Source organism: Hemiscyllium ocellatum, chromosome 25, assembly GCF_020745735.1.
Source record: "Hemiscyllium ocellatum isolate sHemOce1 chromosome 25, sHemOce1.pat.X.cur, whole genome shotgun sequence".
Lineage (NCBI taxonomy): Eukaryota > Metazoa > Chordata > Chondrichthyes > Orectolobiformes > Hemiscylliidae > Hemiscyllium > Hemiscyllium ocellatum.
Window position 1 is genome coordinate 56,861,014 of NC_083425.1, and position 25,833 is coordinate 56,886,846.

General features: G+C 43.1%; 1 protein-coding gene across 5 annotated transcripts in view; it reads right to left on the bottom strand.

Annotated features, from left to right (window-relative positions):
* Positions 1–228: 228 nt before the first annotated feature.
* Positions 229–25,833, bottom strand: part of LOC132827708 (ras-related protein Rab-37-like) — a 290,033-nt gene continuing 264,428 nt past the window's right edge. For all 5 annotated transcript variants that reach the window (XM_060844394.1, XM_060844392.1, XM_060844390.1 and 2 more), the window contains 5 exons: positions 17,927–17,979; positions 8,822–8,887; positions 6,485–6,541; positions 5,464–5,540; positions 229–3,641 (listed from right to left, as the gene is read on the bottom strand). In XM_060844394.1, the coding sequence (XP_060700377.1) occupies positions 3,536–3,641; positions 5,464–5,540; positions 6,485–6,541; positions 8,822–8,887; positions 17,927–17,979 (359 nt within the window). In that variant the 3' untranslated portion in view covers positions 229–3,535. The remainder of the gene's footprint in view (positions 3,642–5,463; positions 5,541–6,484; positions 6,542–8,821; positions 8,888–17,926; positions 17,980–25,833) is intronic.

The following is a 25,833-nucleotide window of genomic DNA, read 5'->3' on the forward strand; positions in this document are numbered from 1 at the left end:
ACTGTCACTGCTACACCACAAGCTGAGTGCTGGCTAACTACTGCTCCCCAGTTTAGGTCTTTTGAGTCAAAAAGCACAGGAGGATATTCGGATCATTGTGCCCATCCTGCTCTCTGAAAGAATGATTTTGTTAGTCTCCTCTTTTGTTATTTCCCATAAACCAAGCACACATTTCCCCATCAAGTACTCATCCATTTTTCAATGCAATTTCTGAATCTGCTTTCACAATCCTTTTACACAGTTTATTCCAGATCATTGTGAGTCACTGCATGAAAGAGAAATTCTTGTCTCTTTAGTCTTTTGTCAATACCTTGAATCTGTGTTCTCTGGTTTCCAGACCTCGATCACTTGAAGTAGTTTTCTTCATGGATGAACTGTCAAAACTTAAACTTAGCTGTGGACCAGGACAGGAGTGACAGAATGACATGAAGCTCCTTTAGCGGACCCCTGACATCAGGAGTTAGGTGTGAGTTTGGCACGATTGAAGGCTCAAATAGCAGAAGAATGATTGATGGGGGAAGGGTAAAGTGAGGCTGATAAACCACGTCATAGAGTCGGACTCTTCTGTGACACTGGGGAGATGCCAAGGATGGGCTAACATTGCTCATATGAGGGACACCTCCATTTTTGGCATAAATAAGTCAAAGGACACTTGCCTGGAAACTCTTAATACATCAATTTCTGTCATAGGCACAATTAAGTTTTCCAAAAGCTACACAACTGAGAAAACTTCCACTAAAACAAATAACACATCAGAACAGTAATCTCATTACCCAGTACAAAGCAAACATGTTTTTTATGTACAATTTCATCTCAAGATTAAAAAGCTGCAATTGGAGATATGTATAAAATGTCTATCAGCTGACCTGTACCTCCCCCCGCCATCCAGAAGGAAACAAATGTGACTGTATTTAAAATCATGCTTAAAAAAAATAACATGGCATAACAGGAGGGCACAGAAAGATGGCATCTGGACTGTCTGCTGGCCATGGTTTGCACAGTACATCATGGTCTCTGCACAGCTTTCATTAACACTGAACATGGGGATGGAATGGTAGTTGGGAAGAGAGTTGGAGATGGGAAGGGTTACATTGTACTGTGGTCAGTGCACATCAGTCTACATTCCACACAAACAGGGGCAGAGGGGAAAGTCTCTGAATTAAGCTGCTCCACATTCACACAGTTTGGTACCCAGTGGCCAGTGCTGTCTGTATGTGTCTGTGAGGAAGGAGAAGTGGGCAGCAAGTGAAGACTGGACTTTCAGGCTGTGTGGAACAGAAGGAATCCATTCAGCCCCTCAAGTCTGTGATGGCTGATCTAAAGCTTAATGCCACTTTGACCTTGCCTCACAAAAATCATTCCCAGTTTGAAGTTTTCGGTTGAGCCCTGCCCCTGTCTCCAGCCTCCACAGCGTTTTGGGAGAGTGGGTTTCAAATTTCCACCTCCCCTCTGTGTGAAGGAATGCTTCCTGCCATCATCCCTGACCAAGCTGACTCAAATCTGAAGATTGTCCTCCCTTGTTCTGGAATCACCCCAAGAAAGAAGAAACACTTTCTCTCCATTTATTGTTTTAATTTTTTAAACATCTTGATAAGGTCACTGATAATTCTGTCTGCCGCATTCAGGGGATTATATGGCTAGTCCAAAGCAGACATAATGTAACTATTTGAGACCCAGTATCATTCAGATGAACATGAACACAGGAAGGATCAGGCGTAGGCCGTTCAGTCCTTCCAGCTTGCTGTACCTTTTAATTAGATTATGGCTTATCATCTCCCCAAATACTAATATTTTCTATCCCTTGATGCCAATCAATCCACACTGCTTTCCTCTCGAGACTGGAGATCCATCGTGAGGGGCATTGTCAAGTATGGAGTGCAAACTATCATCCTTGGATCTCTCCAGCTGGACCATCCAGTTCATGCGGTAAGGGTCCTTCCCCCAATAATTTGGTGAAACTCCAAGGCTTCAGTTATAAACAACTCTAGAGGAAGGTAATGGGTCAGAGGAGCAGTCAGGCGAGGGTTTGGAGAGAGAGCTGAGTAAAGCCAGGGACTGGATAGGACTTTGAGCTGACAGCAACCTCCCCCTCAGACCTGCAGGGTCAGTGACAGGGCACCTGATACCCATGGAAGTACCTGCTGGTCTGTTCCAAGTGCCCTTAGGCTCCATGTAGTGGGCTCCTTGGGAGCACAGTAGGTGGGTTAATGTGGAAGTGGTGAGGCTAGGAGGTGGTAGGTTAAGGGAGCTGGTAGAGTAATAGGGCCTGGTTTTGAGACATCATGGTCAGTATTTTGCCTATAACAGAGCTGGTAACTGTGCAGACAAGAGGTATGAGCTGCATCCAACTGCTTACCTGAATTGAGGTGATATCAGAAGGGGATAAAATACCAAGAACCATTCAAGAGAAGTCTGTCATAACAATTTCCATTGCAGGACAACCTGTGGATCCTGCTTATCTCCAGCAAGCTGTCCAATCAGCATGCTAGAGAGTTTGCTGGATTCAGAGTCTCTTAGAATCCCAGGGGAGTTGCAGATGTCCCACTAACAGAGAAACTGTTTTGTGTTGTGGATGTCACATCACATGGTACAGGTACAGAATGGACAGGCACAGAAAGCATATCAACCAGGGATAAATATAGGATTTGGGTATGGAATGTCGTAGAGGAATGGTATAGATATAATTATGGGGCAGGAATGGTCATCAAAGAGTGTGATGTCTACAGGATGGAAAAGAGTATTGGATAGGTATGGGCACAGGGTGGGACTGGTATAGGATGGGTACAGATAATTTAGACTTGTAAAACAGGACCAATATGAAGTAGGCATGGATAGATGCAGGATGGGGCACAAATGCAGGTTGGAGGGATAGATATGAGTCAGGTACAAGATGGTTACAGAAGGTACTATGCACTACTGACAGGTACAGGCTGGGAAAGGATGGGTACAGGGTGGATATAAGATGGATATGGGTTTGCACAGGATGAGTATAGGATGGTTACAGGACAGGTATAGGATGGTTACAGGACAGGTAAAGGATGGGGATAGGATGATTACAGGTCAGGTATAGGATGGGTATAGAATGGTTACAGGACAGGTATAGGATGGTTACAGGACAGGTAAAGGACGGGTAGAGGATGGGTATAGGATGGTTACAGGACAGGTAAAGGATGGGTATAGGATGGTTACCGGACAGGTAAAGATGGGTATATGATGGTTACAGGACAGGTAAAGGACGGGTATCGGATGATTACAGGACAGGTAAAGGATGGGTATAGGATGGTTACATGACAGGTAAAGATGGGTATACGATGGTTACAGAAGGGTACTAAGTACTACCAACAGGTACAAGCTGGGAAAGGATGGGTACAGGTATAAGATGGATACGGGGTTTGCACAGGATGGCTACAGGATGAATACACTGCTGAGCATGATTTCCAATATACAAATAGTGCATGTTTCACTAATCTTTCAGAGCCAATCAATTAAGCCGATTGCTACTCTGAGCCCTGAGTCCTCCAATCAGAACAGCTCCTTATTCAAAGCCACAACAGCTGGATTTTTCCCGCTGAGATTCGATGTACTCATCGATTCGGAATTTGGGTTCGTTGGGTTGATTGACAGATCTGTGTTTCAGCTCCCTGGAATGAGAGAGAGAACATGCATTATTACTGCAGTCTGTTTATTGACACCCCTCCCCAACCCTACATCCCATCCAGCTGTGGGAATCTGACCGGCCTGTATATGTCCCATACCCTCTTCAAATCCATCCTTTCCCAGCCCATTAACCCACGGAGAATCCAGACCATGGAAAAGAGCTTGACAGAACCAGGCATTGGAATGGTGCCATATCCTGTCCACCTTAAGAATATAGAACACTACAGCACAGTACAGGCCCTTTGGGCCTCAAAGTTGTGTCAAACCTTTGACCCACTCCAAGGTCAAACTAACCTACATACCCTTTATTGTACTATCTTGCTTGATGTATCTGACTCTACTAACACCGCTGGCAGTGCATTCCACACACCCACCACTCTCTGTGTAAAGAACTGACCTCTGATATCTCCCCTAAACCTTCCTTGAATCACCTTAAAATTATACCTCTTAGGGATAGCCATTTCCGCCTCGGGAAAAAGTCTCTGGCTATCCACTCTATCTACACCTCTCATCATCTTGTTACACCTCTATCAAGTCACCTCTCATCTTTCTTCACTCTCATGAGAAAAACCTAACTCCCTTTCTTCATAGGACATGCCCTCCAGTCCAGGCAGCATCCTGGTGAATCTTCTCTACACCCTCTTTAAAGTTTCCACATCTTTCCTATAATGAAGCAACCAGAACTGAACACAATATTCCAAGTGTGGTCTATTCAGGGCTCTAAAGAGCTGAAGCATAATCTTGCAGCTCTTAAACTTCAATACCCCTCCTAGTGAAAGCCCATATGCCCTCTTGAAAACTCAATCAACTTGGGTGGCAACTTTGAGGGATCTCTGGACATGGACTCCAAGACCCCTCTGTTCCTCCACACTGCTGAGAATCCTGCCTTTAACCCTGTATTCTGCATTAAATTCAACCTTCCAAAATGAATCACTTCACACTTTTCCAGGTTGAACTCCATCTGCCACTTCTTAGCCCAGTTCTGCATCCTGTCAATGTCCTGTTGCAACCTACACCAGCCCTTCACACTAGATACCACTCCACCAACCTTTGTGTGATTGGAAAACTTACTAACTCACCCTTCCACTTCCTCATCCAAGTCATTTATAAAAATCACAACAAGCAGAGGTCCCAGAACCAATCCCTGTGGAACACCACTGGTCACCGAGCTCCAGGCTGAATACTTCCCATCTACCATCATCCTCTGTCTTCTACAGGCTAGCCAATTCTGTATCCAGACAGCCAGATTTCCCTGTATCCAATGCCTTCTTACTTTCTGAATGACTCTACTGTGGGGCACCTTATCAAATGCCTTGCTAAAATCCATGTACACCACACCTACTGCTCTACCAACATGTTTTGTCACATCTTCAAAGAATTCAATAAGGCTTGTGAGGCATGACCTGCCCCCTCATTAAGTCATGCTGACTATTTCTAATTAAACTATGGTTTTCCAAGTAATCATAAATCCTGTCTCTCGGACTCCTCTCTAATAAGTTGCCCACCACAGACGTAAGACAGATCCCAGGATTATTCCTATTCCCTTTCTTGAACAAGGGAATAACAACTGTCACCCTCCAATCATCTGGCACCACTCCAGTGGATAGTGAGGACGCAAAGATCATTGTCAAAGGCACAGTAGTAACCTGTTCCCTTGCTTCCTGTTGTAGCCTTGTTCCGCAATGCTCAATGAACACAAAAACTATTGGATTATCTGGCTGTCAACTAGTTGGTCTTTACTGTCCCTTATTGACTTGCTCTGAACAGTTCTGATAGCCCATATTCCAACATCAAATCCAAACTTACTTAGCCACAGCCAGAAATGCCAGCTCAACATTGATACCAGTTTTGGCACTGGTCTCTATGAAAGGAACTCCATATTCCTGTGGATAAGAAACAGGCATATTATTAGTATAGGATAGGAGCTTGGATATGTTATGCACATCTTACACATCCTACACGGACTGTTACAGTGTGTCACACAGAGGTGCCAATAATGTACTGTGAGGGAGAACGTGAGGACTGCAGATACTGGAGATCAGAGGCAAAGAGTGTGGTGCTGGAAAAGCACAGCTGGTCAGGCAGCATCCGAGGAGCAGCAGAGTCAATGTTTTGAGCATGTTCCTGATGAAGAGCTTTTGCTTGAAACATCGATTCTCCTGCTCCTCGGAAGCTGCCTGACCAGCTGCGCTTTTCCAGCACCACACTCTCTGCTAATGAAAGATGAGCTTAGGTCCAGGAGCTGATTTTACAATAGCAGCCGCCAACCTTACCCATCATGGCACACATGGCAAGGTACATGTGTGGGTTCGAGAGGTGAACGCATTGGGTTTTGAGGAGACAACTAAAGTACTACTAAGCATTCTTCACTTCCTCAGACATCCCAAATCTCCTTAAAGCCAATAAAAATCTGTGCAAGTGTAGTCACTATTGTGATGCAAAATATATGGTAGCTAAACTCGATGTAGCAAGGCACCATAAACACCAATGTATTAATATCTTATTAATGGTGATACTTAAGGCTTAGATGCTTGAAAGGACACTGAAGAAAACTCCCCTACTCTTCCTCACATAACACCAAGGGATCTTCACACCTTGAAGAGCACAGACCAGGCTACAATGCAATCGACTGTGCACTTTCCCATCCTGCACTGTAGTGAGTTAGGTGACCAGGTTCTGGAGTAGGAATTGAACCCCCAACCTCCTGACTCAGATGTAGGAGCTGCTACTCTTTGAGACACCTAAAACTTGTCGATTTCACATTGTGCAGAGTGGCTGCTGTGTATGTCTGAACTGCATTTCACTGATACGAATGTGTTCAGCTTACCCTGGCCAATTTCTCGCCTTCTTCTCTCTTGATAGCTCTCTCACTGGTTATGTCAGCCTGCAATGAGAAAACAGAGCAATCTGGATGAATGTAGTGTGTTTCAAGTGGATATGTATATGTGACACAATTGACTATTCAACTGGGGAAGCTCAAGGAGCTGTATGATGATGGTCAAGGAATAGCGATGGTCAAGACACAGTGATGGTCAATAGAGGGTGGTCAAAAGATGTGACGGTCAAGAACTAGCTATTGGTCAAGGGATGGCCATGGTCAAGTATGAGTGACAGGCTATGCCATATCAGAGCAAATATAAGGACAGGGAAGAGGACCGAGGGTCAAAAAATACTTTCTGGATGGAGATAAAGGAGCATACATGTGGGAAAAAAGCAGTTTATGTGCATTATATTTATTCTAAATAGATAATGTAAATCCTCCCATTGCATCTCCATTATGAATCACATTATTCCCAGTCACTGGGAATGTGTCAAATTATTTAATAATACACACTGTGTCTTGGATGAGTGGAGATGAGGAACAGATATTATGAACGAGAGATTGTGGGCATAATAATATAACAGACAGAATGCAAACGGATGGAAGGATTGGATGTTGTGTAAGATTCTTTGAAGTACACCTTAACATCTAAAAGAATTGTTAGAATACAATAACAAGGTGGTGAAGACTTTAGAGAATAAGCCTCAAATTTGGGGGGGTGGAGATCACGAGAACTGCAGATGCTGGAGATCAGAATGGATAAAGGGTGGAGCTGGAAAAAACCTCAGCAGGTCATACAGCACCAGAGGAGGAGGGGAGCTGATGTTTCAGGTCAGATCAGGACATAGAACATAGAACATAGAACATAGAAGGATACAGCGCAGTACAGGCCCTTCGGCCCTCGATGTTGCGCCGACCGAGTCCTACCTAACCTATACTAGCCCAATAACTTCCAAATGCCTATCCAATGCCCGCTTAAATGAACATAAAGAAGGAGAGTTCACCACTGATACTGGCAGGGCATTCCATGAACTCACAACCCGCTGTGTGAAGAATCTACCCCTAACATCTGTCCTATACCTACCACCCCTTAATTTAAAGCTATGTCCCCTAGTAACACCTGACTCCATTAGCGGTAAAAGGTTCTTAGTATCTACCCTATCTAAACCCCTAATCATCTTATACACTTCTATCAGATCTCCCCTAAACCTTCTCTTCTCCAATGAGAACAGCCCCAAGTGCCTCAGCCTTTCCTCATACGATCTTCCTACCATTCCAGGCAACATCCTGGTAAACCTCCTCTGCACTCGTTCTAAAGCTTCCACATCCTTCCTATAGTATGGCGACCAAAACTGCACACAATACTCCAGATGAGGCCTCACCAGAGTCTTATACAACTGCAACATGACCTCAGGACTCCGGAACTCAATTCCTCTGCCAATAAAGCCCAGTACACCATATGCCTTCCTCACAGCACTATTTACCTGGGTGGCAACTTTCAGAGATCTGTGTACATAGACACCAAGATCCCTCTGCTCATCCACACTACCAAGTAGCCTACCATTAGCCCAGTAATCCATCATCTTGTTATTCCTACCAAAGTGAACGACTTCGCACTTAGCTACATTGAATGTAGCATTCAATGACTGATCATTCTGTTGAAAGGTTCTGAGCTGAAACGTCGACTCCCCTCCTCCTCTGATGCTGCTGACCTGCAATGCTTTTTCTAGTTCCACCCTTTATCCACTCAGCTCTAGGGGGCGGGGGTGGGGGTTGCCAAAGCCCAGACCATACTCTGTCTTGATTTATTACACCACTAGCCACTTGGGCCATTCTCCTCTTCCACTGTAATGATATTGTCTAAGGGTTTCTCTTCATTCTCCTGTCACCCAGTTATTTCTAATGTATATTAATCCAGGCTGGTCTTCTTCCACCCTTGCTAGCTGAAGATGATGCAGTGCCATTCCCTGGATGCTGACAGTTCCTTATTCAACTTAACTCTCTATGAAAGTGTCATAGACTGTTTACCCAAGATGGACAGCCCATTCCAAGCATCTCATCTACTTCCAGTCTAAATCTCAAATCTCAAAGCAAATCTCACTGATGTCCTCCTCTTCAGCCAAATGGCACTGAAGTGAATCGCAGCACCCATGTTCGTCACTGCTTCTCACGGCCCAATCATGACACCTTTCTACAGAACTAAACCTTTGCAAAACTGGAAATGACGAAAGCAACTCAGTGTTTCAGTTACGCAACACTTTGCTAAAACTGTCATGTTTCCACACTGTAAGGATTCTATGATTCTATGAGGTAATAATAAATGACATTCAAATTAGTACCCACCTTGTTACCTAGCAACATGATGACCACATCCTGTTGTGCATATTCGTGTACCTCGGTTAACCAGGCCTGAGAGAAAATGCAGCAGAAAAAATACTCATCAGATTTTTAAAATTAAATAAAAGCTCACCACCTTTAGGAAACAGAAGTGGCAAAGTGGCAGTGCAAGGTCACCCCTGAGGCTCATACACAAGAGTCAAGTGACAGCTCCACCTACCAGCAGTGACAGTGAAATTTGCAAAGCTACATCAGTGTATAGTCAGCAACAACAGGGAGGGAAGTAGTGGGGCAGGGAAGGGGTTACTGAGTGAAGTTCCTTCTATTCTTTTAAACTGAAATTAAATCTCCCCTCTACTCTTTTAAATTGAAAATAAAGCTCTCTTTACAATGTCCCCATCAAACACTCCAAGGACAGGGATAGCTTAAAATTGGATGCAGGGTAAATCTCCCTCTACGTTGTTCCCATCAAACATTCCCAGGATAGAGATACATGTAGTTGAATACAGAGTAAATCTCTCTCTACACTATTACATCAAACATTCCCAGAACAGAGACAGCATGGGGTTAGGTACAACGTAAATTTGCCTCTACACTGTGCCAATCGAGTGCCCCGAGCACAGTCATATGAAAGTATGTGTTTCGAGTTTGTCTTCTGGGCTCTGTCTGCCATTGGTTTTGGAGAACGTGTCATGTGGATTGACTGGAATTCATCCAAGGCCATAAAGTTTAAATTTGGAGGACCGGTTGCAGAAACCAACTTGTGTTTTTTGAGTAAAAGCCACTTCTGGGTGATCTAGTTGAAATGTTTGAGATGATTAAAGGTCTCAATATGGTTGATAGGGTCAAGTTTTTCTGGCCCTAATTGTAACATGAGATCCATTTGGGGTGGTGTTGGGTAAGTTTACTTCACATCAAGAGGTTTTGGAAACCTGAACCTCTCTCCTACAAAACATTCTGGAGGCTGAAAGTCAATGGGACCTTTCAAAACTGAGAGTGATTGATCCTTGTTGGGCAATGGTCTCATGGATTGTGATACCAAAGTGTCTAAATAGATTAAATACATATCTGTAAGTATCTAATTACAAACAAAACAAGATTGAAGGACTGAAAGGCCACATCTTGTTCTGAAGGGAGCCTAGATTTTCAGAGAGAATAAGGAGAATGAAAATGTGGAAGTTGCTGTCGATCATAGCGTGTCAGGTACAGCAGAAACATTGGTTAAATTTAGCATGGCTTTGAAGCAGTCTGACTCACCAGCACTATTGGTTTAAAACAGATAAAGAGAACCTAATATGATATTTTGAGAGTTCACTGCTTCAAGCATTATTACAGCTCATTAAGTAATGAGCTGGGAGGAGAGCATTGGGAAATTTGCAGCTCTCTAACCTCGACCTGCTGCTGCAACTCAATTGATTTCCTGCACTCCACCTCCATTCAGTCTATCTGTTTCACGTCACATCTTTGTCAACAAGCGTCATCCTCTGGAATAAAGCACTCCAAATGAGCCTTGACATTTCCACTATCAGCTTCACCAGGCTATGCTTACACAATAAATAGGTGCTAACAGCATTCACAGCCCTACTTCCTGTCATAAACAAATAATCCTTTTCAGTGGAGTGAAAAGTAAACTAACTCCACAGAGGCTGGTATCCTGTCACCATCTCACCCTTTACTTACACGTGGAGAGTCCTTGACACTGATCCAACTCCCTCAGAGACAGCTCTCAGAGTGAACAGAACCTCTGACACTTCTTTCTTTTATATTGAACTCAAATTTCACTATCATTTTGAGAGGAATTTGAACTCATGACCTGAAGAACTTTAGCCTGGGATTTTCATTCAGTATCATTACTGCCACTCCACCACCACTGCCCTGACACTCCTGTTTTTATTTGTCAGTCAAGGCTCCCTGATTGAACCAGATTAACAGCCCCAATTAAGGAACTCATAATCTGTGAAGTCTACTTCATTACAATCACTACAATTCGTGCGGTTATACTTTAGCCACTTTTCAGCGCCATTTTAAAATACAGAAAAATAAACAAAAACATATAAAAGCAAAATAAATAAAGTTCAACTTTACAGTTCTCCTTGTTCCTCTCACCATGTCGCTGAAACAAGAATTGCCACTCTCCGGTGTTACCTTGCCTCCGCTACCACCATCATGGGTCCTCGCTGGGCCTCGCCAATACAGCTGCCACTGATGTTGCTGACCCAAAATTGGCTCATCTGCCTAGAGTCCTTGAAAGGCCTTTGCCCAAAGCGTCGATTTTCCTGCTCCTCGGATGCTGCCTGAACTGCTGTGCTTTTCCAGCACTACTCTAATCTAGAATCTGGTTTCCAGCATTTGCAGTCCTTGTTTTTACATCCAGTCCGCTCCCGTACTACCTTGCCGACGGAGCCACTGCCAATGCCACCAGGCCCTGCCTTCATGAGACTGTGCTGGACGCAGATGCCGGGGGAACCCAAATTCATCTCTACTCTAGCTGCATGAGTCAGCGCTGAGCCCACCTCGTTGATGTAGAAACTGCTGGGAATTCAAATTCACCATGAACCAACATTGGGCTTACCTTGCCACCATCAATGCTGCTGCTATCATCATGACCTAGCTCTTCACAGAGCTAAGTAAAACGAAGAAAAAAAATGAAAAAAAGAAATGCAGATGGAGTGGATGAGCCCCAGCTGTGGAGCCCCACTCTGCCGCCATCTTGGATGCTCATCTAGGGCTTGTGCCCGAATTGGGAGAGCTGTCTCACAGACTAGTCCAACAACAGACTGATGTACTCATACTCATGGAATCATCCATTATAGGTAATGTCCCAAACTCATCCCTGGATATGTCCTATCCCAGGAAAGACCTAGGAGGTGGTACAATGGTATACAGTTAGGATGGAGTTGCCCTACAAATCCTCAATATTGAGGCCAGACTCCATGAAGCCTCATGGCTTCTGGTTAAACATAGACAAGGAAACCTCCTGCTGATTACCATGTACTATCCTCTCTCGCTGATGAATCATTACTCCTCCAAGTTGAACAACACTTGGAGGAAGCACCTCACATTTATCTAGATTAAACTCCATCTGGCTCTCCTCATACAGTCCTACAGCATGGAGACAGGCCATTCAGCCGAAACCACTCCATGCCGACCAAAATGTCCATCCATGCTAACCCCATTTCCCTGCACTTGGTCCATATCCTTCTAAATCTTTTAAATATTGTTAACATACTTGCCTCAACCACTTTCGCTACCACCTCTACCTAAAAATGTTGCACCTCAGGTTCCCATTTATTTCTTCCCCCCTAACCTTAAACTGATGCCCTCTTGTTCCGACCCTGGGAAAAGGACTGAATTCATTCACCATATCCATGCTTTCATAATCTTATACATTTCTATAAGACTCCCTTCAAGCTCCTACACTCTAAAGAAAAAGGTCCTAGCTTGTCTAAGCTCTCCCTATAACTCAGACCCTTGAGTCCTGGCAGCATCCTTATAAATGTCTTCTGCACTCTGTAGCAAAGTGACCAAAACTGAACACAATACTCCAAGTGAGGGCTCACCAACATCGTGTATAACTGCGACATACCTTCCTAACTCTATACTCTGTGGGAGAAAATATGGGTCCCGGCCTCCCCTTAACAGGGTCACAGAACACACAAGATAAAATGTCTGCATTTAGCCACTAAACCTACCCCCAATGCCTCAAACTGGCCAAATCATCCATCCCAGACATCACACATACCTCAGGACATGACTCATCCAGCCCCAGACCATTCTTCAGATGAGCCTCCCACTCTACAATAGCCCAGCACCTCCGAAGCCCTTAGGGCACAGTTGCTCTCACTAGGAGTCAAGCCTTCACAAAGGGCACCTAGAAAAGGAGGAACCAAAGGTACTTTGTTCCCCCTCAACAATACAAACACATTGATACCTGGATGAAACGCACTAATACCTACTCCAGCCAAGGATTGGAATCTCCTGAGTCAATTAAGAAACTCATTGTCAGACAACAGACACTTAAATCTCTTCAATGAATGAACTTTATTTCTCTTTGTTGTACAACTCCCACCATTCACATAACGCACACTTCATTGTTGTAAGGGTATAAAACTCCACTGTATTATCTATTCAGGGAAGAAGCTATGGTTCCTTCTGAACAGCCTGTCAGTAACTGTTTCAACAGAGTCATGTCTCTTTCGCAATGTCGCTCTTTGTTAAATAAATCCTTGTCAGTTCTCAATCTGATTTGCGTGTTTGTGATCTCTGATTAATTGGGCTAAATTCTCCGACAATACTCAATGCTCTGATTGATGAAGGCCTGTGTGCCAAAAACCACCGTCACTGCCCTCTCTACCTGTGACTCCACTTTCAGATCCGTGCACCTGAACTCCAAGGTCCCTCTGTTCCACTGCACTCATTCATGAAACCCTTGCCTTGATTTGACTTTCCAAAATGCAAGACTTCACACTTATCTATATTAAACTCCATTTACCATTTCTTGGCCCATTTCCCCAGCTGATCAAGGTCCTGCTGCAATTTCTGATAACCTTCCTCATTGTCCATGATACCGCATATTTTAGTGTCATCTGCAAATTTACTAATCATGCCTTGCACATTCTCATCCAAATCATTGATACAGATAACAAACAGCAATGGGCCCAGCACCAACCCCTGAGGCACTCCACTAGTCACAGGCCTCCAGTCCGACAAGCATCCTTCCACTATTACCCACTGCTTCCTACCATCAACCCAATAATGTATCCAATTTGCCAGCTCCCCTGCATTCCATGCGTTCTAACCTTCCAATGCAGCCAATCATGTGAAAACTTTTCAAAGGCCTTACTGAAATCCATATAGACTACGTCCACTGCCCTGCCCTCATCAACCTTCCTGGTCACTTTACCAAAGAACGCCAACAAATTGGCATTATCTCCCATGCACAAAGCCATGCTGACTACTCCTAAATAAACCCTGCCTTTCCATCTTATCTCAGAATCTTCTCAAGAAACTTGCCTAACACCAATGGTAACACCAAGGGCTTACTGGTCTATAGTTCCCAGGTTTTTCTTTCCAGCCCTTCTTGAATAAAGGCATAAAATTTGCTATCCTCTAGTCTGCTGGCACCTCACCCATGGCTACTGATAATGCAAGAATATTAACCAGGGCCCCCTACAATTTCTTCTCCTGCCTCTTACACTGTTCTTGGATATATCTGATCAGGACAATCAGACTTATCCACCTTCATACACGTCCAACATGTTCTAACATGTCCAACAGCTCCTCTATTGCGATATGGACTGTCCCCAAAATATCACCATTAACTTCCTCAAGTCCCCAAGTCTTCCTGAGTTTCTCCACTTATTATCCATATATCCTATATTCACATCCAAATCAAAATGACAAAAAGTAGTGTACCCAGCAATGATCCTTACAGCGCACCGCTGATCACAGGCCATATGAAAAGAAATTTCACAATACTCTGAGCAAGTGCATTCCTAATACAAAGAAAAATTCCAACAGGAGAACCCACTATCTATGGTTAACTAAAGAAGTTTGGGTAAACATCAATCTAAAGTAAAAGGCATATACTTATGCAAAAATGGGTGGTGGGTCAAATGACTGGTCAGAATCGAGTGAATTGCAGAGATTGACAAATAGGTAATCAGGTCTAATAAATTAGAGTATGAGTGAAAGCTAGTGTACCAACAGATAGTTTCCAGGATATCTGTAAAGGAAAAGAGTAGGTTAAAAGGAATGTTGGTCCTCTCAAGGGTGGAAACAGGGTGCTAATAGTAGATAATAAGGAAATGGTGATCTAAAGAATAAATACAAAGATAAAACAAATCCCAGTAGATTAATGATTGAAGGAATAGAGGTGCCTGGTAAAATTATAATCACCAGGGAAGGTGCTGAGCAAACTGATGGAGCTGCAAGTTCACCAATCCTTGGGTATAAAGGACTTTAAAGGTGGCCAATGAGGAAGAAGATGCATTGGCATTAAACTTTCCAAATTTAAAAATAGACCCTAGTCAGGTCCCATCAGACTAGAAAATGACAAATACAACTCTTCTTTTGAAGAAGGGAAGAAGGCAGAAAACAGAAAATCCTAGGCCAGTCAGTTTCATGTCTGTCATGGGTGAGGGTTAGCGTTAGTGTTAGGGTTAGGGTTCAGGTTAGGGTTAGGATTAGGGTTAGGGTTTAGATTAGGGTGAGGTTTAGGATTAGAATTAGGGTTAGGATTAGGGTTACGGTTTAGATTAGGGTTTGGGTTAGAATTGGGGTTAAGATTAGGATTAGTTTTAGGATTATGGTTAGAATTAGAGTTCAGATTAGGGCTAGGGTTAGGATTAGGGTTAGGTTAGGATTACAGTTAGGGTTAGGGTTAATATTAGGGTTAGAATGAGGGTAAGGTTTAGGATTAGGGTTAGGAATAGGTTTAGGGTTGGGTTTAGGGTTAGGGTTAGGTTTAGGGTTAGGGTTAGGATTATGGTTAAAGTTAGGATTAGGATTAGAATTAGGGTTAGGGTAGGATTATGGTTAGGATTAGGATTACAGTCAGGATTAAATTTAGGATTAGGGTTAAGAGTAAGGTTCAGATTAGGATAGGGTTAGGGTTAGGATTAGTGTTTGGATTAGGGTTAGGAAGTTATAATGAGACAATTGGAAAAGTTCGAGGTATTCAGGAATAGTCAGTATAGTTTTTTGAAAGGGAAATCATGTCTAAGCAATTCGTTAGATTCCTTTGAAGACTGTTTATCTGAGATTCTTTACACTTTTATTCCAATTGTCAAACATTTTTCATGGATTTGAATCCTTGGTTCAGAAGTAGGCTTCTAAATTTACTTTCCATAGCTGTTATTCCCTTCTCCAAGTCATTGGATTTGACAACTTTATCTAGCCCAAATTTGATAGTCTATTTAACCACACGAGTCTGCAGAGTTAAACTTGATATCATTCCCCTCTGCCTTATATTTTTGCATGTGATAGCAGCAGCCACTGGATGGCGATCAGGACAGGAGCTTTACTTGATACCTGGGCACTCAGGACCATCGAGCCCCCAGTGAGACCAATGGACTCAGTTTTCATAAGCTCCAAAACCTTTCTAATAGCATACTAGATCACGGGTTCACTGAAGAGACTCACTCCAGAACATAATAGAGCAGAGTGGCCAGGATCTTGTGCCTGGCATTTCTGCTCATCTTTCTGTGTATTCGGGAATCAAATTTCACCTGGTTGTAGTCCAGCAGGTTTATTAGAAATCACCAGCTTTCAGAGCAACAGCCCCTTCACCAGATAAAGTGAGAAGGAGGAACACAGAGCACAGAATGTACGGCCAGAGAGATCAAGGGCAGAAAGATCAAAAGATCATACAAATGGTGTGAGTGAAATGTCGAGTCTCTGCAGATGACGAAGGTGTTGGATGGTGTGAGTAAAGTGTCAACAGCTGAATACCAATTAAGCTTCTTAACACTTCCCCAAGACTGTTTCTGCCCCTCAAGGCTGACATTGATAGTTCAACTGCTAGTTCCACGCATTGTGACATTCTCAGCAATGACTAGTTAATTAGAGATAAAAATTGAAGGTGCACTTTATCTGAAAGAGAAAAGGCAGCTTATATCTCATCCTTGGCATGTTTTAACTGAGAACATGGCTCTTCCTGGACTTATTAGGGTTAAGGTTAGAATTAGACTGAGGGTAGGAAAACCTCCTGATCACTTTCTGGTTGAGAGAGAACAGTGCATATTGGCAGCTGGAGCTCAGTGGGTGATATTCTCACATGCTGACTCAAAGGCTCTGGGCTCAAGACCCACTTTATGACTTGTGCATGGAAGATCAAGGCTAGCTGAGGGGGTGCTGTACTGCCGCATTTTGGATGTGATATTACTCTGAGACCTGACTTTCCTTTTCAGTTAGACATTAATTATTCAACTGCACTATTTAACTGAAAAGCATGGCAGTTATCCTTAGTATTCTGGTGAATATTTATCCTTCAATCAACATCGTAAAACAACAGATTATTTGGCAAGTTTTACTTTGCCGTTTGTGAGAGCTTGCTATGCATGAATTGGCTGTTGTACCTCCTTACCATGTCAATTTACACTAAAAAGTACATAGTTGACTGCAAAGTGTTTTGGGATGTCTTATGGCCAAGAAAAGTGCTATAGAAATGTGATCTTCCTTTCTAACAAAGGGCACTGTCCTCCCTGGTTGCATTTCAACTGAAGGTGGGAGCATTTTTAGACATTAGAAAAGGCAGGAGATTGACGCTAGGTAATAGAATTGGACTAAATCATTCAGCCACTGCAGGCCCAATGGGCTGAATGGCCTCCTTCCATGCAGTAACAATTCTGAGATTCTGTGAGTTTTGCTGTCAGCTTGAGATGCAAATGGGGCTTGGTTTAATGCTTTCTCCGTCTATACTGCATCAAAGTACAACTCTAGGGTTACATGCTTGACACTGCAGCATATCTGAAAGATGGTGATTCCAACAACGCAGTACTCTCTTGGTGCTGTACTGTGTCAGCAGCCGGGATTACTTGCTGGTGTTTGTAGAGTGGATCAGTGACCCCATGACCTCCAGGTTCAGAGATGAGCTTGTTGCTCTGAGTTGACATTCAGTTTGCGAAGGTGACTGAATGATGAAGCTTAGAGTCATTGAGTCATACATAACAGAAGGAGCATTTTATCCATCTGCATCAACCTATCTACGTTAGTCCCACTGTCTAACTTGATCATGGTGAAAACAGTGGGCATTGAAACAAGGAGAGTAAAAAGGTTGGCTCAGTGGTTAGCACTGCTGCCTCACAGCGGCAGGGTCCCAGGTTCGATCCCACGTTGGGCAACTGTCTGTATGGAGTTTGCATATTCTTTATGGATTTCCTTCCACAGTCCAAAGATGTGTAGGCTACGTGGATTAGCCAGGGGAAATGCAGGGTTACAGAAATAAGGTAGGGCTGTTAGTCTGGATGGGTTGCTGTTTGGGAATTAGTGTGGGCTGAATAGCCTGCTTCCAGATTGTATGAAAATGGACTCTCCTTTTGCAGGATCATTCCACCATCTGAATTCCCCAAATTTATTTGCCTGGGAGTCAGGAAATTTGAAGCATCTTACCCTGATGTTGTCAAACGATGACTTGCTCGTGATATCATACAGCAGCAGCAGTGCTGTGGGGAGAGAGGGAGAGTTTAGTTTCAGTCAGTCATCACCAACTCTTACAGCGTGCAGCAGTCAAACACTCTCTCACCACCATCTCTCTCTCTCTCTCTCTCTCTCTCTCACTCACACTCTCACACACACACACTCATACACACACACTCTCACTCTCACACACACACACACACGCACACACATGCACTCACACGCACTCACACTCACACTCACACACACACCAGATCAGTTGGAGTTGAAATCAACCTGCACTGGCTTCAGCAACATCCCAGATTTAAAACTCCTATCCTTGTTTTCAAATCCCTCCATGGCCTCAGCCTCCTTATCTCTACAGTTGCTCCAAACCTCCAACATTCAGAGATTACTGTGGTCTTTTGATTCTGACTTGCTGCACTTTCCTAAATCTCACAGCTCTCTGTCACTGTATCTAGGTTCTGGAATCTCCTTCTCACACCTCTGAAGCTGTCTTTTCAACATGAACCCAGATCTTAAAGTTCAAGCCTTTGGCCACCTGTCCTTATATCTCCTAATGTGGCCTGGTGCCAGATTCTGTTTGTGCAGTGCCAAGTGGACCACTTGACATTGGTTCAAAGCACTATGGAGATGCAGGCTGTTGTTGTAGTGTCTCGGCTAGAATCAAGTCAAGGAGCTTGGTAAGGAGCTGGTGAGACCAAGCTATAAGTGAAGTGAAGTTGAGTAGTCCTGGGTGACCATAGGCTGCTCTCTCTAATTAAAGAGAGGCTTCTGGTGATGTGTATAACCTGACGGCCACCATGCCTCAGGCAAGGGACAAGTTTGAGAAAGCAGGGCTCTCATAATGACCTTAGCTGGTACAGGAATTGATCTCACACTATCGGCATCTCTCTGCAGCACAGACCAGCCATCCAATCAACTGAGATAATGGACCCCCAACAATCAAGCCAAGCTATTTCAACAGCAAGGTCACCATTAGGGCAGCACAGTGGCTCACTGCTGCCTCACAGTGTCAGGGACCCAGGTTCGATTCCAGCCTCGGGTGACTGCCTGTGTGGAGTTTGCACATTCTCCCTGTGTCTGTGTGGGTGTGCTCTGGTTTCCTCCCACAGTCGAAAGATGTGCAGGTTAGGTGAATTGACCAAGCTAAATCACCCATAATATTCAGGGATGTGTAGGTTAGTTGCATTAGACAGGGGAAATGTAGAGTAATAGGGTAGGGTCATGGGTCCTTGTAGGAAAACCTTCTGAGGGTCAATGTGGACTTGTTGGGCTGTAGGGCCTGTTTCCACACGGTAGGGATTCTAATTATTAACAGGTTCAGTGCACAAAGTGGAGTTTGAAACAACCTGCAAGAGTTCCAACCACTGACACTCTGCCAGTAACCTCCACCTAGAAAATACAGGTTAGGTGAAGAGCCATCAATAGGTGATGCCTCTGATGTCGAATGAATAATTAGAGGAACTGTCTTTGATCAAGCACAAAAAATGGGTGCAAAGTGGAGGTACCAGTTGGTTAGCAGTGCCCATGAAACCTAGTGTGCAACCAATCGATACCTGAGAAGGGGAAGGGACAGAAATGGTGAAACAAAGAGAAAAGCCACTTGAATCAATTGTCATAAAGTAAATTGAGTTAGTTGGCAATTCTGCTCCAGGTCTGCATTCAATATTCAAAACTTCTCTTGTGTGTGTGGACAAAATGTAGAGTTGTTTGTCAGGGGTGACTGAACAGCCTTGTGGGAAGCCTGAAGGTGTCCTGGTGCCTAGTTGTTGGCTGAAGTTGTTCTCAGAGTCTGTAGCAGACAATGGAGAGATTAATTCTAGGTTAATGGATGGACTAAAGTTGTCATTCAAGATTTATGTGGAGGCTGGCGAAGACATTCCAGAGCAAACGTCAACGTGGAAGTTTGAATTGGTAACTATGGAACAGTGTTTAAAATGGGGAATGGTTGCTAAGGTGTTGTGTATTGTACTGGGCAAGACTAATATCTGTTCAACTGTTGGCAGTTATTCTTGAACAGACCTTATTTATATTGCTTCAACTGAGAAGACAGCGGAGAGAGCATTTTGAGAAATTGTTCAGTATACACAGTACTACACTCATAGCTCATTTATATATTAAATTTGAAATTGTACATGTACATAATTTTCTGGAGTACCAGATGACTAACCCAACATAAATAATAGTTTAAAATTTAACAGGGTGGACTGCAAAGTTGTTCTAACTGTGATGTGTGACTGTAATGTGGTTTTCTATATTTTAGACCAAGTCACACAAACTACAAAAATTTGGGTTCTTATTGAGACAGATGTTTGGATGTGTATTAACAACTAACTATGTACACGACATCTCAAACTTATGTATAGTCTAGGTTATCTACTTACCGTTATTATAATATATACAGTGTTGACTGGCTGACTGGTGGACTGACAAAATAAGAGGTGACTGACTTGCAGGCTGACAGAATGAGAGATTATCTAACTCACAGGCTGACAGAATGAGAGGTTGACTGACTGACATAATGTACAGAGAGTATGATAGACACCTTTTATACTTCAGTGCTTCATGCGATATCTGAGATCTGTGCAATATTACAATAGGAATTGTAACTAAAACAAAATGAGTAATATTTTCAGTCATTTTTATGTAAAAGGAAATTTTTTTTCAGAACTCTTCATTGGTGCTCAACAAAAATATCCTAATTTGACAAGAAATAAGGAAAAGAACAAACGATTTACTTTTCCTTCCCACATTCTTTCCAGTGATCTATTGGTCTTCTCCCATTTGCTATCTGGCTGTCTGCTTCCATTTTCAATCATTTTACTCTGCTCTCACAACATCTCAGGCTGAGTCAACACTGAATATTGAAGCTGCCAAGCAACATCATGTAATCGGAAACTGACTGATTTGTCAAAATCAAAACTCTGACTCACTTTGCTCTACTGGAGATTGCGTGATACGAGAAAACATTCACTTTCTTTTTGACTTTCACTTGGGACAGGAGGTGGAATTTGGTTCAAGGAAATTTCTCATGTTCCTCCATTGTCAGATTTCCTCTAGCAAGCTATCTTCTGGACAATGATGGAGGTTTTCTTCAATTTTCAAAAGATACATGGCTGAGGAGCTGGTGTGTGGGAGAGGAATTCACATTTTTGGATCATTGAAATCTCTTTTGGGGTAGAAGTGACCTGTACAAGAAGGATGGATTGCACCTAAATTGGAAGGGGACGAATATACTGGCAGGGAGATTTGCTAGAGCTGCTCGGGAGGATTTAAACTAGTAAGGTGGGGATGTGGGACCCAGAGAGATAGTGAGGAATGAAATCAATCTGAGACTGTACAGTTGAGAACAGAAGTGAGTCAAACAGTCAGGGCAGGCAGGGACAAGGTAGAACTAATAAATTAAACTGCATTTATTTCAATGCAAGGGGCCTAACAGGGAAGGCAGATGAACTCAGGGCATGGTTAGGAACATGGGACTGGGATATCATAGCAATTACGGAAACATGGCTCAGGGATGGGCAGGACTGGCAGCTTAATGTTCCAGGATACAAATGCTACAGGAAGGATAGAAAGGGAGGCAAGAGAGGAGGGGGAGTGCTGTTTTTGATAAGGGATAGCATTACAGCTGTGCTGAGGGAGAATATTCCCAGAAATACATCCAGGGAAGTTATTTGGGTGGAACTGAGAAATAAGAAAGGGATGAACACCTGATTGGGATTGTATTATAGACTCCTCAAATAGTCAGAGGGAAATTGAGAAACAAACTTGTAAGGAGATCTCAGCTATCTGTAAGAATAATAGGGTGGTTATAATAGGGGATTTTAATTTTCCAAACACAGACTGGGACTGCCATAGTGTTAATGGTTTAGATGGAGAGGAATCTGTTAAGTGTGTACAAGACAATTTTCTGATTCAGTATGTGGATGTACCTACTAGAGAAGGTGCAAAACCTGACCTACTCTTGGGAAATAAGGCAGGGCAGGTGACTGAGGTGTCAGTGGGGGAGCACTTTGGAGCCAGCGACCATAATTCAATTAGTTTTAAAATAGTGATGGCAAAGGATAGAACAGATCTAAAAGTTGAAGTTCTAAATTGGAGAAAGGCCAATTTTGATGGTATTAGGCAAGAACTTTCAAAAGCTGATTGGAGGCAGATGTTTGCAGGTAAAGGGACAACTGGAAATTGGAAAGCTTCAGAAATGAGATAACAAGAATCCAGAGAAAGTATATACCTGTCAAGGTGAAAGGGAAGGCTGGTAGGTATAGGGAATGCTGGATGACTAAAGAAATTGAGGGTTTGGTTAAGAAAAAGAAGGAAGTACATGTCAGGTATAGACAGGATAGATCGAGTGAATCCTTAGAAGAGTATAAAGGAAGTAGGAGTATACTTAAGAGGGAAATCAGGAGGGCAAAACGGGTACATGAGATAGCTTTGGCAAATAGAATTAAGGAGAATCCAAAGGTTTTTTACAAATATATTAAGGACAAAAGGGTAACTAGGGAGAGAATAGGGCCCCTCAAAGATCAGCAAGGTGGCCTTTGTGTGGAGCCACAGAAAATGGGGGAGATACTAAATGAATATTTTGCATCAATATTTACTGTGGAGAAAGGTTATGGAAGATATAGAGTGTAGGGCAATAGATGGTGACATCTTGCAAAATCTCCAGATTACAGAGGAGGAAGTGCTGGATGTCTTGAAACGGTTAAAGTTGGATAAATCCCCGAACCTGATCAGGTGTACCCGAGAACTCTGTGGGAAGCTCGAGAAGCGATTGCTGGGCCTCTTGCTGAGATATTTGTATCATTGATAGTCACAGGTGAGGTGCCGGAAGACTGGAGGTTGGCTAACGTGGTGTCACTGTTTAAGAAGGGTGGTAAGGACAAGCCAGGGAACTATAGACCGTTGAGCCTGACCTCGGTGATGGGAACTTGTTGGAGAGAATCCTGAGGGACAGGATGTACATGTATTTGGAAAGGCAAGGACTGATTCGGGATGGTCAACATGGTTTTGTGCGTGGGAAATCATGTCTCACAAACTTGATTGAGTTTTTTGAAGAAGTAACAAAGAGGATTGATGAGGGAAGAACAGTAGATGTGATCTATATGTTCTTCAGTAAGGCATTCAACAAGGTTCCCATGGGATACTGATTAGCAACGTTAGATCTCATGGAATACAAGGAGAACTAACCATTTGGATACAGAACTGGCTCAATCATAGAAGACAAAGTGTGGTGGTGGAGGGTTGTTTTTCAGACTGGAGGCCTGTGACCAGTGGAGTACCACAAGGATCAGTGCTGGGCCCTCTACTTTTTGTCATTTACATAAATGATTTGGATGCAAGCATAAGAGGTACAGTTAGTAAGTTTGCAGATGACACCAAAATTGGAGGTGTAGTGGACAGCGAAGAGGGTTACTTCAGATTACAACAGGATCTTGACCAGATTGGCCAATGGGCTGAGAAGTGGCAGATGGGTTTAATTCAGATAAATGCGAGGTGCTGCATTTTGGGAAAGGAAATCTTAGCAGGACTTATATACTTAATGATAAGGTCCTAGACAGTGTTGCTGAACAAAGAGACCTTGGAGCGCAGGTTCATAGCTCCTTGAAAGTAGAGTCGCAGGCTGATATGACTGTGAAGAAGGCATGTGGTATGCTGTCCTTTATTGGTCAGAGTATTGAGTGTAGGAGTTGGGAGGTCATGTTGCGGCTGTACAGGACATTGGTTAGGCCACTGATGGAATATTGCATGCAATTTTGGTCTCCTTCCTATTGGAAAGATGTTGTGAAACTTGAAAGGGTTCAGAAAAGATTTACAAGGATGTTGCCAGGGTTGGAGGATTTGAACTATAGGGAGAGGCTGAACAGGCTGGGGCTGTTTTCCCTGGGGCGTCGGAGGCTGAGGGGTGACCTTATAGAGGTTTACAAAATTATGAGGGGCATGGATCGGGTAAATAGGCAAAGTCTTTTCCCTGGAGTCGGGGAGTCCAGAACTAGAGGGCATAGGTTTAGGGTAAGAGAGGAAAGATATAAAAGAGACCTAAGAGGCAACTTTTTCATGCAGAGGGTGGTACGTGTATGGAATGAGCTGCCAGAGGATGTGGTGGAGGTCAGTACAATTCCAACATTCTAGAGGATTTTGGATGGGTATATGAATAGGAAGGGTTTGGAGGGATATGGGCCGGGTGCTGGCAGGTGGGACTAGATTGGGTTGGGCTATCTGGTCAGCATGGACAGGTTGGACCAAAGGGTCTGTTTCCATGCTGTACATCTCTATGACTCTATGACATGAATTAACTTCATCTCACTACATGTTTCTGCTGATGGCTTTGAGGAATATTCATCATAATCTTCTGAACAACATTGAACTCTCTGAGTTTCATACCTCCTATATCATGACATAGCTTCATTTAGTCTTTCTGTTTACTCTGCTATTCATGTCAGCCTTACTAAAACTAAACCTTGCTCTGGTTTAAAAAGAAATTCACCATGAGGTTATTCATCAATAGTCTATGTGATACCGGGCGATACCCGATATCAGATTGTGAGAAATACTGGGTGATATCCAACGTTAGAGCGCGTTTGAAAATGGCCGACATCCGATATTAGTGTGTGTTTGATACTGGGCGATATCCGATATCAGAATGTGTGTGTCCCTGAGCGATATCCGATATCAGAGTGTGTGTGTCCCTGAGCGATATCCGATATCAGAGTGTGTGTGTCCCTGAGCGATATCCGATATCAGAGTGTGTGTGTCCCTGAGCGATATCCGATATCACAGTGCATTTGATACCAGGAGATATCCGATTTCAAAGTGTGTGTCATACCAGTCAGTATCCAATATCAGAGAGTGTGAGATATCCAAAATCAGAGTATGTTTGCTATTGGAAGATATCTGATATCAGACTGTGTGTGATAGTGGGCTCTATCTAATATCAGTGTGTGTCACTGGGTGATATCCAATATCAGACTGTGTTTGATACCAGACAATATCTGATATCAGAGTGTGATTGATACTGGGCGATATCTGATATCAGAGTATGTTTGATACTCAATGTGTGAGATACCCAATGATATCCGATATTAGTGTACGTTTGGTACTGGCTGATATCTGATATCATAGTGTATCAGGTGATATCTGATATCAGAGTATTTGTGATACTGAGTGATATCCAATATCAGAGTGTATGTGTTACTGGACAATATCCAACCTCAGAGTAAGTGCAATGCCAGATGATGTCTGATTTCAATACCGGGTGATATTCATTATCAAAGTGTGTTTGTAACTGGGCGATATCTGATATCAGAATGCATTTATTACCTGGATGCTATCTAATATCACAGTGTGTTTTGATACTGGGCAAGATCGTTATCAGAGTGTGTTTGTAGTGGGGCAATATCCAATATCAGAGTGTGTTTGTTACCAGAGCAATATCTGATACTAGAATGTGTTTGATACCAGCTATATCTGATATCAGAGTGTGTGCATGTCACCGGATAATATCTGATATCAGAGTGTATTTGATACCAGGCAATATCCGATATCAGAGTGTGTTTGATACTGGGTGAAATCTGATATCAGAGTGTGTGATACTGGTCGACATCTGATATCAGAGTGTTTGTTACCTGGTGATATCCAGTGTTAGAGTGTACGCGATACAAAGTGATATCAGATATCAGATTGTGTTTGTAGCTCAGTAACATTCGATATCAAAGTGTGTGTGATACCAGACAATTCAATATCAAAGTATTTGTTACTGGGGGATATCCGCTATCAGAGTATGTTGATATTGGGCACTATCTGATATCACAGTGTGTGTGATATCGGGCTATGTCTGATATCAGAGTGTGTGAAAGTGAGCTATATCTGCTTTCAGA